Source organism: Arachis stenosperma, chromosome 6 (assembly GCF_014773155.1).
Source record: "Arachis stenosperma cultivar V10309 chromosome 6, arast.V10309.gnm1.PFL2, whole genome shotgun sequence".
Classification (NCBI taxonomy): Eukaryota; Viridiplantae; Streptophyta; class Magnoliopsida; order Fabales; family Fabaceae; genus Arachis; species Arachis stenosperma.
The window spans coordinates 134,298,376-134,315,147 of record NC_080382.1 but is presented as its reverse complement, the minus strand read 5'-3'; the positions used below and the strand labels follow the sequence as shown (position 1 = coordinate 134,315,147).

The 16,772-nt window shown below is 32.6% G+C and overlaps 1 protein-coding gene across 1 annotated transcript; it reads right to left on the bottom strand.

The window, feature by feature from the left end:
- Positions 1 to 3,020: 3,020 nt before the first annotated feature.
- On the bottom strand, positions 3,021 to 4,401 carry LOC130934701 (uncharacterized). Its single transcript, XM_057864242.1, has 4 exons — positions 4,328 to 4,401; positions 3,884 to 4,235; positions 3,713 to 3,801; positions 3,021 to 3,315 (listed from the first exon to the last, which is right to left on the bottom strand). Exons 1-4 carry the CDS (start codon positions 4,399 to 4,401, stop codon positions 3,021 to 3,023), a joined length of 810 nt encoding a protein of 269 aa, XP_057720225.1.
- Positions 4,402 to 16,772: the final 12,371 nt, after the last annotated feature.

Sequence of the window (16,772 nt, the reverse complement as noted above, 5' to 3'; positions counted from 1 at the left end):
TCTTCTTGTTCTTCTTTTCCCCTTTTGTTTTCTGCTGTAATGTAATCAATGCAGAAATAACACTTGAACAACAGCATGTACAAGTTATTCATAAATTCGTTTATCTTGGTGAAACAACCACACATGAAAGTTAGGGTTTGCTTTGCTTGTTGTGTACTGTGTTCAACCGATTGATGGCTTCAACATCTGTCCACTTGTTTGTGTTGTTATTTTTCTTGTTTTCATATGGCGAAGAGCAATTAACTACAGTTGTTGGCCTGATTTGTGTCAATACTCAGTATTGCAATTCTTAATGCTTTGCAATTACAAATATCCATATTTTAATTTTGATCTAAATATATTTAAGTATTTAACTTATAATGCTGAGTAGATTGAAGTGTTTAGGTGACATCTTGAAAGATGCATTATATATTGATATTAGGCTTCATGTTGTTGATGCTTTTTATTATTTATTATTATTGGAAATGTTGATAAAATCCATATTTATAACCCATCCATTTACCAGTGAATTCATGCTAATACTTTGAGAATAGAAATTGGTGTTTGAGCTATATGCTTTTTCGTGGTAATGCATTTAGCTTAAGCTGTCTCTTATTTCAATCTTTGAATGTGTTTATTGAATTTCTTTTTGCATGAAATGTTTGTGCCTGCTATCAAAGGATCAGGTAGTTATGAACAATAGCAGAAATGGTTGGCTTTGGCCTATAAGATGCAAATAATTGGTTGGTATACACAAACAGAACTTGGTCATGGATCAAATGTTGAACGGCTTGAGACAACTGCAACTTTAGAACAAATATTACTTTATCAAGTTGTAATTTTTTTCAATTATGTGGCACTGTATTTGTACAATGAACACCTGAGAAACAATAGCATAAGAGTTCCATTGGTATAGTTTTAGGATTCAACACAATTGTTATTGAAAATTGTATGAATTAAAAATTGAATGAAAAGTGATTTCTTTGAAATTTAATTTGGCCTGTTGTTTACTTTCAGCAATGAGTATTTGAAGTATATTTTGTTTGCATTGCACTAATATGTAACTGGAGAATTTGAAACTCAAGCTGTAAACATCATGTATGAAATCAATACAGGAAGTGTAGTATTTTACTGTACCTAAAAATTGATTCAAATTTTGCAGAAGTGCACAACTTTGTTGTGCAAAAGTAAGCTGCACAATTAAAATTTAACTGTACCTAAGTACAGAAAATTAACAAACAGAATGTAGAAATTAATTTTAAATATGCATAAGTAAATAACTTTAAGGACAAAATTACATAATACATTCGAAAATCGACAACAGAATTACAGAATTTGATTGCAATAATGCATAATTGCACAGTATAAAATGTAAATTTGCATAATATAATTAATAAACACCTGAGGCATAACTTAGGTGCATAAACCAAAATATCAACACATATTGTTGCAGATTACAAATTAAAGTCAGTTCATGCATAAATTAGGTGCATATATAGCTATTGCACTTTAATAATATAACAATTACCTAAACCCTGTTCAATTATAGCAAAGTACCCACAGTATTTAGCAATAGACCTTAATAAGATAACAACTAATTAAACCAACAACACTAATAATAGCTAAAAGTTTTCCATTATATCTCGTACGAATGCTGCCTTTTCCTTGTCCAAACTTCAAGGTTGCCTTCAATTCCGGATTCTGTACAAATTTCTTTGCAACTTGCACAATCTTCATTGTGTCAAAGCCAAGACTCTTTAAAGTTCTGCCCAGATTCACTTGGTCATTTACCCCACTCATTGCATTTGCTAGTACTTGCACATGCTTTCCTTGATCTTCTACTGCGGACTTAAAAGTTTCAGCCAAGTTTGATAGGATTGCAGCATCATTGGTTTTCTTAGTTGCAGATTGACATCCTTGATTTCTCTCACTTGATGAAGCAAAAGAAGTCGAGAAGGTGTTGGGTAATTCACTCTCAGCAGCCCCTAAATCCTCCATGTCAATATCTTCGCTGCCTAATCCCAAGCCACCAGCTGTGGCCGCAGCAAATGTAGATCCCGGAGTAACATCTTCTTCAGCATCTTTGCCATTGCATGTTTCAACACCGGTAGCTCTATCCTTACCAAAAATATTGCCAAGACGTTCAAACAAGGGAAACGGCTTGCCGGTAGTGTAGAAGGTGACGTTGCGACCCTATACCATAAACCAAAGTCGACATTAATAAACATAGCAAAAATGAAATTCAGATTTGTAAATTTAAAAATCTTGCAAGAGGAGTGATTAAAAACGAAAAACATACCTTTCCCCAAGCTTCCAATACTTGCTTGCTATCAACTTCAACACACATTTTTTCCGAATTCCATCCAAAGCTGCTATAACCCAACATCTCAGCCACATACATATATTTTTCTTTTAGTCGCTTGTGTTTATTTCTGATGTGCTTCACAGTGAGGCCACATCCAGGAAACTTTTTATTCATCTTATTTGCCAGCTTTTGAAATGCCCCGGTTTTAAATTGACCGGCATCCGCCCTCTTGCCTTCAACAACCAATTCCTCCATGAAGACCACAAATTGTTCAGTTTCCTGTTCAGTCCACTGACGTGGTATGGAAGCCATTGATGCTGGATAATGTAGTTGCACAATAAAGGAAAAAGAGCACCAGACCAACAGAATTACTATCGAAATTATAAATTAGTTACAGCAGAATCTTTATCAGCATTACAACAGACTTACAATAACAACAACTACAGAATAAATATCAAGTGACTAGCAGAATTTTAGCAAAACAATACTGGCTAGCAGATTTGTAACAGAGTAACACTACAATAAATTAACAATTGCAACAGAATTTAAATAATCACTAGTAGAATATCAACATAATTCAACAATTTCAACCAAATTAGAACACAACTAATTAAACCTAGTATGCAAATACATTACGCCTTAGAAAAACTCAAATAATTCAAGAGAAACAATTTATAGTACACGACAATTGCAAATATGATAAAACTAGGAAAAATTTGAAGCTCTATGCTCCATGTTATCCTCTCCATATTTCCCACATCTCAGTTGCTAAGTCCTCACGCCATTGAGTCCACTCATGGCTACTTTCCACAGCATCAATTACGTCAGCTTCATCAACAACAGTGTCATCTCCAACGGGTATATGCTCCAGTAAAAGAGTTGCATCTTCTTCGGGATCAACATCCATGTTCATACGAATAAAATTTTGTAACAAACAACATGCAATAATAATGTGGCTTTGGATTCTAATTGGATAGAATGAGGGGCTTCGTAGAATTGCCCATCTCTTCTTAAGCAGCCCAAAGCACCGTTCAATCACATTCCTAGCCGATGAATGCTTCTTATTAAATAACTCTAGACGATTTTGTGGTGCACGGGTGACCTTGAGCCCACTCATTGATATGATGCCGGACATTTCTATAAGGAGATAAAAATCCTCTACTATTGGTATAGCCAGCGTCCACTAAATAATAAGACCCTAAAATGGAAGGATGGAAAAATTATAAGGGGGTATATCGTAATTCTTTAATAGATAGCTAATGCACTTGTCAAGAGATTAATTTAAATATACCAACAGGTATTTTCAAGCCATTACGTCAAGTAATGGCATCTCTAAGTACCCTTGAATCAAATGCCGATCCTTCCCAACCGCTAAGGACATAGACGAAATTCATGTTCCGATTGCAAACTCCTAAGACATTGGTGGATATTCTAGATTTCCTTGTCCGATACCTAGATTTATCACTCTTGGGGACTGTGACATCTATGTAAGTGCCATCTAATGCTCCTAGACAACCCTATCAAATGGACAAAACAAAATAGTTATTATATACAAATAAAGTTGACCAATACAAATTTAAAGTTTATGCAACACCTTACCTTAAACCATTTCCATCTGGGATCTATAGAATCCTCTGGTACATGGTCTGCCTTTGCAAATAATACACTTTGGACACGCAAAATTGAACCTAACACCTTATGAAAATACCTACTAACAGTTTCATCAGACCTATAAAACCTAACTTGTACACTGCGATTTTTGGTATGATGAGCTAATATAATCAAGAAAGTTGCTACTTGCTCGCCTATGCCAACATGACCATCATCATCTAACCCACCTTGAACTTGTAGCAATTCACACAAATTAGCAAATGCATTCAAACTCATTCTTAACTCCCATATGCAATTTCTATCTCCACCCACCCCAATGATGTTATCTAATGCATCTCGCCTTAATGCAATGTGTTCACTCTTCGCCCAATTAAAGAATGACCCCTCCTTCTATTCCTAATATACATATATAAAGTAACTAAAAGAAACAACATCATCGTGTCAGATTGCGTTCTCATGATCCAGTAATATCCAACACATAGCTTAATTTGTTCAGAACGATCCATCATTACTTCCTAAGAAACAATAAAAAATAAATGCATAAAAATAAAATAAATTCTAAAACCCAGTTTGACAACACTCAAGAGTAAACTTTTCTTTATCATTTTAATTAAACTACAAGTAGAGAAAACACCCATTACATAATCACATACTCATATTAGCAAGCTAACAGTTTTTGATACATAAATGGAGAACTCTTAATTTATTACAGTTGCTAATTTTTTCTGCACTATAAATCGAAAATAAAATTCAAGGTAAAAATATACTAATAAATATCAAAACTAAGCAATCAACCAGCTGGCTCAGATTCCATGAACAAAACAACAAATAAATTATTGGGATCTAATTAAATATAAGTCATCAAGTGGAGATACACAATGCTCCGTTATGATAACAAGTTTACAATTGGGACTAAGTATAAGAAGCTCTCACATGGACTCAAATTCATAATTTTGAAACATCAAACTGATTTAAATTGAACCATAATACTATGACATTATCTTTTTATTTGTTACCATCACTTATAATTTATTTTATTGACCAAATCAGAGAAAACAAGATAACCCAACATAATACTCCAGCTAAACTCTAAACATAATATTCCAACCGAACCCCATTAAAAATACATATCCAAAACAGAAGATTACCCAACACATAAGTGTTAAAAAAAATGGATATCCAATACAGCAACATACAAATACAATATGCATACAAACAAGAAGATTACGATTATTTCAAACCTTGAGCTGAGCTTTCTAGCACAGATGAAGGAGAAAGATTGTGATAGAATAATAAAAAGCTTCAGCACATCGAACAACACACACAAGTGAGGAAGATTTACAAAGCTGCAAAAGCGAGAAAACAGAGGAGAAGAGGTTAGAACTAGTTAGGGTTTGTGAAAAGGAGAAGGAGATTTTCATAGAATAACAACAAGTTTCACAAAATCAACCAACGCATACATACAATGGAGAATCCACGAAGGTTCAGAAAAGCAAATGACAAGGGCTGAGAACTGATTAGGGTTTGTAAATAGAGAAGGAGATATTTGGAATTTTAAAAAATTGATGAGGATAAAATGGTCCAAAAATAAAATTTCATATCTGTGTCCAAGGCTTTTGTTCCGTGTCTCACCATTTTATTGAGACACTAAAAATATGTATACTGTGTATGCTTATGGGTATGCGTGTATCTCCAATTTTTGTGTCTCACTAACCAAACGCCAGACACGTTCTACCGTGTCTATGTCTTGCCCAGACAGACACACTAACCAAATGCAGTGTTAGGGAGTAATGTCGATGCTGCAAATCCCTTTTGAAAAAAACGGTACCGTTTGGGAAATTTTTTAACCGAACCGGCCAAATCTTGGTTTGGTTCAACGGTCCGGTTCCTAACCGGTTTGACGGTTAAGAACTTTGAATAATATCCTCTTAAAATCTTGAAAAGATTATTATTTTCATATTGCACAATTTATTAAATTTATGCACTAGTGGTCACAGTTTTTTTAATTTGAAAAATATCAAATGAAGTGAATTCTACCGTATCCTTCTAGTTCTAAAGGGTAACTCATGTCTTATTATATGTTTAAAATATTTTTTGATGCATTGAAGAAGTTTCTTATAGTTAAGTTTAACTTTTTATTCAATCTAAAATCTGAGAAACTAACTACAACTAATTATGGTATAATAATAAATCAAATTATAAAAATCAATTGAAATATTCTCCTTGTTTAATTGTCCTTTCTCAAACCATTTTTATAACAATATATAAAGAGAATAGGAGAGTTTGGTGTCTAATTTTCGGTTTTCTATCTTAATCCTATTAATAAACAATGATTAATATAACTGCTATCTTAAAATTTGGTCAAAAATATAATTATAAGTTAATTTTTCTATTTTTTTCATGACATTATTTTTGTTTACACATAATTTCTACTTATACTTTATTGTTTTTTCTTGATCTATAGAGTACATGTAGTACTATCCCTTTCTTTATTCTGCTTGATAAAAATTATAATAATGAATATGTGTATGAAGAATGGTAAAAAAATGATGAAAACAAAAATAAAAAATTCTGAAAGAATAATGAAACTGATTTAAGATATTGATTATAAATTTAAAAGGCGAAAATTTTTAGCATTTAAAATGATGCAAGAATAGGAGTTCTCTATATTTTAATTTTTATATCTACTTCAAATTAAATAAAATTAAAAAATAAATAAATTTACAAATATTTATAAATTTTTATCTTGATTATTACATATTAATAATAATGTAATAATTTTAGTATTATACATAAATTAATTTAAATTTTATTATTCTGTAAACTTAAAAAAATAATTTATAAAATGTTTATCTTTATTTGTATTTATTAATAATTTATTATTTATTAGGGAAATTTTTAATTTTTATCTCAAATTTATAATTTAAAAATAATATAAAAATTAATTTCATAAAATTATTAGAAAAAAATAACAATATAAAGGTTGCTATCTTTAAAAAATAAATAAATTTAATAATATTTATAGATAACTAATCTTTACATAATAATGGTACATTTTTATATTGATTTTGTTACGCATAATAATAATTTAATATTTTTAATCTTATTTTTTAATTTAATTTTTTTTTATTTTATACAATTTCCATACTAAACAACTTTATTTTTTTTATAATATATTTTCAACGATTATAATTAAATTTATAAGTTGAACAAAAATGATAGTGCTTGATGAGCTGCTGGATTTTATTAATTATTTCAAATGAAGAAAATCTCAAAAAATTTAATAAAACAAACTTGAAAAAAGCATTTTTAATCACTTTTTAATTTTATTTATCAACCCGCATATTTAGTCATCATTTTCAATCAAAATAGATACCACGAAGATGATTAAAAGGTCCAAAGTTAAAATGCAAGATATTTTAAATTTGATTACTATAATTTAAAATTTGAATAGAATAGTTCTAATAATACGTTAATTTTAAAAGATGTATATATTTATGTATAAAAAATATAAATTTATTATTTTGGAAATACTGATATTAGTCTTTTTTATTTATAAAAAATTTACAAAAAACAAGTAGAAGTAATAAAATATTTAATAAAAAACATTAGCTACACATTTTTCTCCTTAAGGTACATAGACAAAAATGTTATTTAATAACAATGTCAAAACCATAAAAAGATTAGAATAAGACTATTGGTGTTATATTTTATTTAAATATTATTGGTCACATCTACTCTTATTAAAATAGTAGTAAGTGAATGCAAGATATTTTAAATATTGTCACTCTTAATTAATTCGTTATATTTTACTATTATAATAGATATTGATAAAAGCTGGATTTCAAAGTCATGGAATAATATGGAATATAGGCAAGGATTGAACAGTTTTTTGGACTTTGCATTTGCGAATGCATCTTCTGATGGCATGATAAAGTGTCCATGTGCTAAATGTGAGTTTCAACTTATGCAAATAAGAGAGGATACATACGACCATCTGTTGTTATGACCATTTTCCTCTGGATATACTATTTAGCTGCGTCATGGTGAGAAGTCGGTTGAAGAGAGATATGAATTGGGATGAGTAGATGAAAATTCGATATCCCAAGTGAATCAAATGCACAAATGGTCAATGAGGCATTCAATTTTATGCTGTAACATGGGAGTGAAGACACAACAACAATCGAACATGCCGAAGATGATGAAGACGTGTTGCCATACTTATATGAAGGTCCAAGTCGTGCAGCGCGGGATTTTAACGATCTACTGACAGATGGAGTGAAGGAGTTATATTCTGGATGCTCAAAGTACTCCAAATTATCGTTCTTAGTGAAGCTTTATCATATTAAGTGTATGTGCAGTGTGAGTGACAAGGCAATGACTATGATTCTTGACTTATTGCGGGATGCATTCGAACAAGCAAAACTTCCAAAGACAGTGTATGAAGCCAGGAAGACAATAAGAAAGTTGGATATTGAGTACACCAAGATAGATACTTATCCAAATGATTGTATGTTGTATCAAAGTGATGATGAAAACTTGACCAAGTGCAAGCAATATGGGTATTCATGATGGAAGCAGAAGACTAAAAAAGGCTCTATTGTTAGGCTCAACGTACCCGTGAAGAGAAATGGGAAACCTATAGCAGCCAAGACTCTTCGTTACTTTCCTGTCATACTACAACTGCAACGGTTATTCATGCGCAACAAGACATCAACTGAAATGTTATGGCATAAAGAGGCGCGTAATAATGATGGTTTGCTTAGGCATCCAAGGGACGCTGAAGCATGGAAAAAGTTTGATGCAAAGTATACTAACTTTTTGAAGGATCCACGCAATGTTCGCCTAGCCTTGGCGAGTGATGAATTTAATTCTTTTGGGAATATGAGCACAAAGTATTCAATCTGGCCTGTGATTCTTATTCCGTATAATCTTTCGCCCTGCTTTGCATGAAACATACATCTTTCATTCTATCCACGCTTATTCCTGGGCCAAAAATGCTAGGTAACGACATAAATGTTTACTTGTAGCCTTTGGTAGATGAGTTAAAGCAATTATAGGATGGCGTTGAAGCGTATGATGCAAAAGAGGGAAACACTTTCAACATGTGTGCGGCACTAATGTGGACTATCGGCAACTTTCCAGGATTGGAAAACCTATCTGGCTAGAATACACACAGTGGGTTAGCGTGTCCTATGTGTAACTTGGACGCTAAGCCACATCGGCTGAAAGATAGTAAAAATGATGTTTCATGGGCCATCACCGCTTTTTGAATCTAGGACACAAATACAGACTAGACCGGAATAGATTTGACGGGCAGGTCGAAGGTAAAGATCCACCGAAGAAGTTATCCGGAACAGATGTATTGAGCCAACAGTCTAATGTGCATATTTCATTTGCGAAGATTTCAACTGTGACATCCAAAAAAAGACGCAATGGTCAGGATGGGGATGAAGATGACTCGCATTGGAAAAAAAAGAGTATTTTCTTTGACCACCCATACTGGGAAGATCAGATATTACGTCATAACTTCGATGTGATGCATATAGAGAAAAATATCTGTGACAATGTGGTCTTCACCATCTTAAATGATAGCAGCAAATCAAAATACAATCTTAAAGCCTGCAGAGATTTACAATGCATGGGTATAAGGTCTAAATTGTGACCGGGCGAATGTGGTAAATATCCTTTTGTAATATTTGCGATGTCAAATTCACAGAGGGATGTATTTCTGAAGACTCTGTAGAATGTGATCTTTCCAGATGGCTACTCTAGCAATGTTGCTCGTTGTGTTGATTTGCAATAGCGCAAGTTGTTTGGGTTGAAAAGTCATGACTGACATATTCTGATGGAACAATTACTTCCAATTTTGATGAAGAATGCACTTCTGAGTCCGTTGTCCAATGTGATTGCAAATTTGTCATCATTTTTTCGAGAACTTTGTGAGAAAGCCATAAACCCTATGCAGCTTGCTGACCTTCAGAATCATATTGTGGAAACCCTGTGTCAAATGGAAATGATTTTTCCTCCATCATTCTTTACCGTCATGGTTCACTTTACGGTGCATCTCATTGATGAGGTAACTCTTGGTGGACCAGTACATTATCGGTGGATGTATCCAATAGAAATGTTAGCTTGCTGATAAACCCCTTTAATACAATCAGTTGAATTAATTGTGTATATATTGAGCGTTATGTTGTATTTATATAAAAGGTATCTAGGAAATTTAAAGCAATATGTTCGTAATAGGGTACAACCAGAAGGCTCAATTGCAGAAGGCTATTTATCTGAGAAAATCCTGATTTTTTGTTCTAGATATTTGGATAATATTGAGATTAGAATCAACCGACTAGGGCGAGTTGATGATCAACTCGTTGATGTTACACATAATTCAGGGGAAACTATATTCCCAGCTATTGGAAAGGCATTAGGGGTTGTTTCACATTTTGAACTCACTCCAATGAAAAAACATCAAGCACATCATCATGTGCTAGTCAACTGCGATGTCGCGGTTCCGTTTGTCGAGTAAGTATACACATGTATTTTTAAAACACCAATATGACTCTTTTCTCCTAGTGACTGACAAACCCCAATTTGACGGTTTATCTTGTATTGAATTTAGGGGATTTTATCACCTTTTATCCACATTTATTCAATGAAATAGCATGGTTTTGTATATTCTCCTTTAATTGTGCTTAAGAGTGAAAACATGCTTTTTAGGTCTTAAAATAGATAAATATAATTTACCTTGATTCCATTAGATGCCTTGATATGTTTGTTAAGTGATTTCAGATTTAGGAGGCAAAGATTGGATTAAAGGAATGAAGAAAAAGCATGTAAAGTTGGAGAACTCATGAAGAAATGAAAGAACCGGAAAGCTGTCAAGCCGACCTCTTTGTACTTAAACGACCATAACTTGAGCTACAGAGGTCCAAATGATGCGGTTCCAGTTAGGTTGGAAAGCTAACATCCAGGGCTTCGAAATGATATAAATTTTGCCATATGTTGCTTCGCGTTCAGGGGCGCGCACGCGCACTTTGCGCGCGCGCGCCGATTCTGTCCGTGGCCCACTTTAATGAAATCGTCCCCAGCGGTTTTAGGAGCCTTGTGGGCCCAATCCAACTCATTTCTGATGCTATTTAAGTCAAGTATTGAAGGGGAATCAACATACTTTAGATACTTTTGATCATTAGCTTAGTTTTAGGAGTTAGAGTTAGTTTTAGAGAGAGAAGCTCTTACTTCTCTATAGGATTAGGAATTAGGGTTAGATTAGGATCTTATAATTCTAGGTTTAATTCAAGTCTCCTTCTACTTCTACCTTCAAGTGGTGATTGCTACACTTTGGTTCTTCTTTCTATCCCTATCCTCTTGTTGTAATTTCTCTTATTTTGTTTCTAGGTTTTGTAATTGAGATATTCTTGTTCTTTTGTTTTCTTTTAATAATGCAATTTGAGATAATTCATGTGATTGTGATGTTGTTGATTGTTGTTTTGTTAATTCTTTGTAATTGTTGGTTGTTGATTCCTTTTATTCTTACAAATAAAAATGCTTTCTTTCATTACCCTCCAAGTGTTTGATGAAATGCTTGAGAGGATGTTAGAGTAGGATTTTATGTTCTTGGCTTGAGAAGGTAACTTAGGATTTCTTGAGTCACTAGTGTCCAATTGATTGCTAGTTGATAGCCATTAACTCTAGCCTTCATTAATCCAATTAGTGGAAAGCTAGGACTTATGGACTAGGATTCACTTGACTTTCCTTTGTTAATTAATTTAAGGATGACTAAGTGGGATTAATCCTTGCAACTACCATACTTGTGGCTAGTGATAATGATGAAGACCCTTGACAACCAAATCTTGCAAGTTTTCTTACCATTTACTATTCATGTTTCTCATCTAAAACCCCAAATATAACTCACAACCAATAACAAAACACTTTATTGTAAATCCTAGGGAGAACGACCCGAGGTCCAATACTTCGGTTTATAAATTTAGAGGGTTGTTTTAGTGACAAACAACTTTTTGTATGAAATGATTAGTGATTGGTTTAGAAACTATACTTTACAACGAGATTTTATTAGTGAAATTCTAAACCGTCAAAAATCCAATCATCAGTGACTAGTTGGACTAATTTTTTTTCTCTCATAAAGTACATTTAGGGAAAAGACAAAGCAAAGCTTACGGGCTCAGACAAAGTCGCAATCTAAGATAGACAGTGTTGTGCATGCGAAATTTCCTCGGTGGTTCAAGCACGAGATTGATAGAACATGAACCTGACCAATGTGTTTTTAGCCTAGAATTTATTACTTTATGAAATTCGATTTTAATATAAAGCATGAATGTTATGTGGCTCTAGGTTCCAATGGAAAGTACGCTTCATTCGAAAGAAATGAAGTTGCTTACGTGCGGTCCCATGATTTAGGCAAGACGTTTTGGGGCGTACAACGTTAATGGTACAAGTTTAGAACAATCACAAAGGAAGACGGACTGAAAACCCAAAATAGTAGAGTATATGTATCATCTAATACAAGAAGTTATACAAGCATGCGTGATAATAGAGTGGCTGTTGGTAGTGTTTCGTATTACGAAAAAATTGTGGACATAATTGAATTGAATTATAGATGTTATTTCACAGTGGTATTGTTCAAATTTATTTGGGCTGATACCACTACCAGTAGAGGCATCAAACAAAACCATTTGGGACTTACCAGCGTTAATTTCTCTCGTCTGATACACATTAGTGATCGAGAAGAAGATGAACTGTACATATTGGCCTCAGAAGCTCAGCTTGTATACTATGTGGAAGATGAAGTAATTAAGGAATGGAGTGTTGTGGTTCATGTAAAACCATGAGATTTGTATGACATGGGAGAAGAGAATGAAGAAGCTGAAGTTGGTTTTCTCCACAGCCAGGGTTGAACATGTCAGCAGAAGGTGACATTGGAGATTTACAGTTGATAAGGGAGGATGATATAGAAGACCCCACAGAAAATGCTTTAGAAAATATTGATGATGTTGCGTAATGCTTATATGAAGAATTTTAACGTAATTTAAAAAGGATCTTTGTGTCATGAACTAAGTTAAATAAACTCAACGTTGTACGTTGTTTTCTTTAGTTATAAAAAACTTGGTGTATTTTCGATTTGCAGTTAAGTATTTATTGTATTGTGAATTTTCATGAGTAAAAACAGATTTTCCGTTTCTTTCAACGGTTTTTTTCGTCAAAAGATAGTTTACATTAAATCTTTAATGTTGTTTCAGTTGTTGTTGTTCTTAATGTTGCAGTTTTGATAATCTTGATATCTAATATTCAATATCAATTCCAATAGTGTTACGTTTTTTAAACATTAGTGAACATAACATGACGGTGAAACAAGATAAATGAAAACTAAAGACTTTTCATCATCCTCTGCGAGCACAACATTCGCTATATAGCTTCTGCCTGAGAAGTTTGCCCAAACCACCAACAAGGGAGATGGTAATTGTCGATAATTTGCGTTTAGTTTTAAAATTGTCTGAGTATATTGTCGTCCATTTTTTTTCTAAGTCAGTATCTAATGAGTTGGGAGTTCTCAATTTCTTCTAGGTATACTTATTTTGTTGTATGCATGTTGATATTTTTAGTATTACCTTAATATTCTGGAGAAATAGTTCTTGACAGTCTAGATGGGAAAGAGTCTGATTCAGAAGATAATTTAGATAATATCTCCTCTGTTGGAATTGACAGATCCATGCAGTTTGATCTCAATAAGGTTTTGGAAGAAGACAATGAAACTTTAGAAGACCAACAAAGAGAAGATGATATACATGTTAACAAAAGGTGCTTTAATCTGAAAAAAAAGTCATGACATGGAGATAAAATATCAGATCCTGTAAAACGTGAAGGCCATAGATTATTGACAGAGTATTTTTAGCTAGGTCAATACGATGTTGAAGAGAAATTTTGATCTTTTATTATAAGAGTTACGTTGATTCTCTTAATTTAATGATTTGGGTCGCAATTTTACATGTTTATCTACTTTTAGAGTTTCTTGATTTAGGTTTAGTAAGACATAACTTCAAAGAGGAGTAACTTTAATTTATGCTCGTTAGAACTTTATTTTAACTTTATAAATTCAAACTATGACTTTATTTTTTTATTTTACATGTATATTTGAATGCAAATTTAAATGACAATAAAATAAACGTGAAAATCTTATTAGTAAATTTGTTCGCATGAGTTAACATATATAACTTATTTAACTTGTGAATTTTTTTACGTAAAACAAATCTAGAAAAAGTGTTACGAGTTTAAGAAATAATGATTTAAACATATGTAGTTTAAAATAGTAGTGTTAACTTAACTAGATTATATCCAGATGGTTATTACTAAAGAAAATATTAAAATATGTGGTTATACACATTTTGCGGCAGTTGGAAGAAAATCGTCGCAAAATGTAAAATGATAATTCAACCGACGTTACATATAGCGGCGGTTCTAGAAAACTGCTACTAAATACAAGACTGATTGCAGTCCCAGCCCTAACCGCCGTGATATGTGTCGCAGTTTGTCATTTTGGACGATTTTATAAAATCGCCGCAAATTTTCCGCCGCTATCTACCAGAATTATTGTAGTGCTCGACTATGGAGGCATATAGGGCTACATACATGAATTCCTTAAATCCAATACCGGGTGAGAAACTGTGAAAAAAAAATGAATACAACAAGTCTCAAGCACCTAAAACTAGGAGAAGGTCAGAAAATTTTAAAAAGAAAAGGAGAAAGGACGCTGATGAGGAGCCTTTGAGCAGTAAAAAATCTAAAACTACACAGTTAAAGAGGGTCTGCCAAAAATTCACTTATACCTACCGTGGTGTTAAAGGACACACTAAAAGAAGCTGTGCTCATAGAAAAGTTGATGATATTACCTATGCTCTTCCTGTTGCAGCAGCTGTTGTAGCTAAATCCAAATCCCAAGATTGAGCTAACACAAATGCACCTAATGATGCTGCGACAATTGCTGGTATACAAACTGTGGATGCTCCACAAGTTTCAGAGATTGACATCACCCAATCCACTATTTCACAGCCAGGAATTATAGAGCAGGTAACATTATATAATACATTAATTAATTACATGTATGAAAATATCACGTGTTTATTCATAAACTATCAAATACTTCTAATTACATATAGGTGCCTCCACCTCCACCTCTACTCACAAGGTTATATAAGCTACTGGATAAAAGAAGAGCAACTCCGGGTGTGGACCCAATACAAGGAACTAGTTCTGAGATAGCGTCAAAGTTGACAGAATTTATGGAATTTGTCTCCACTTCGGGTTTCAAAGCACCAAGAAAAAAATAGAGATTAAATTATATTGTCTTTTCTGAATGAATTGATAAATGTAATACGAAGTTGTGTGTTTTGAGGTTGTTTTGTGACTATTTTGTGGCTGAAGTTTGTGTCAGTGGTTGTTCATGTCTTTTGTCATATCTTGTATAGGACTATGTTTTGGAACTTTTTAAATAGCGCTTTTGTTTTGTATCTGTAATGATGATACTCTAAACATCACTCTTGGTTTATCATGTGTTACAATGGTCATTGTCATGACTATGGTTGACCATGAAATCAGATTCAAGGTTTATTATTATGATTTATTTTGTAATTTAGAGATTTGGTATATATATGACAAGTTAATTCATTAATGTTATTTACAGATTGATAATATACTTGATCAGTCTCTTGTTTATCCTTATCATTTTATTTTTACGGATTTAGTCACAACTTCTAATTTACAGAATCATACATATTTGTAATATCCTCACTGAATTTGCAGGTTTAGTCACAACTTACAATTTACAAAACAGATTTGTATTGAAAAAATATATAATTATAGTGACATTAATTCAATTTCATTCATCACTTTTCTACATCTAAGTCATAGCCAATGACTACAACTACAAACAAATCAAAAGAAAAACTCAAAATACTATTTTATACTTTTAAAATCCTAATTTTCAACTTCTATTGTACTAATCTTTAAACCCATATTCATCTTCCAATACTCAATGCTATTTTCATTTTCATGTCTTCTTTTTTCTCACCATTTGCCCACATAAAAAGTCCACACAATCTCTTCCCTGAGGTTTGTCACAACAACAAGCACAAAATAAATCATGCATGTATTACAAAAAGAAGATGTAAATTAAAGAAAGAAGCAATTCAAGAACTTATATTATAGTTTGGGCATCTAAAAAATGGTATCTTTGGATTTGCTTCTGTTCCAGACCAATAAAGAATGAAACGCATCCCACAACCACACCAGTGTGAAACTTTTTCAGCTCTAACTCGATTTGAATTCTTTTCCAAAAGTAAATGTATTATTAATAGAGATTAACAAAAAAATTAACATAACTTATTTATTAAAATTTAAAAATTTAAATTAAATCAATTAAAATTTTAGAGGTAAAATTGAATCTGTTCCAAATTTTAGGAGTTATTTTAAATATTAACTCAAGATAAACACGGGTCTGGTTTTTAAGGTAGCGTTTGTTTCCAGGTACTGAGACAGAGACTGAGAGACTGAGACTTAATATTGTGTTTGTTAGTTCAGAGACTGGTACTAAAATTTCTGTCTCTGTCTCTAAAATTTCAGTATTTCAGTACCTCCAAAAAGTAGAGACGCAGGGGACTGAAATTTTTAGAGATGGAGACTGAAACTTTAATAACATTTTATACCTAAAACACTTTCATTTCAATTAATTAATTCTAATTTTACCATTTGTACAAATTAAATTAGAGTTTCATTCTTGTTTCAATTCCTGTCTCTCATTTTGCACCAAACAGAATACTGAGATTTGTTCCAATTCCTGTCTCTTAGTCTCTGTCTCTCAGTCTCA

What these genes read in the sequence shown, in the direction of transcription:
- LOC130934701 (XM_057864242.1), bottom strand. Translation starts at nt 4,401, where the DNA reads ATGGATCGTTCTGAACAAATTAAGCTATGTGTTGGATATTACTGGATC. An exon ending in ACGCAATCTGACACGATGAT is followed by an intron (nt 4,236 to 4,327) that starts GTTGTTTCTTTT and finishes CATTGCATTAAG; the next exon opens with GCGAGATGCATTAGATAACA. An exon ending in CGGACAAGGAAATCTAGAAT is followed by an intron (nt 3,316 to 3,712) that starts ATCCACCAATGT and finishes GAATGTGATTGA; the next exon opens with ACGGTGCTTTGGGCTGCTTA.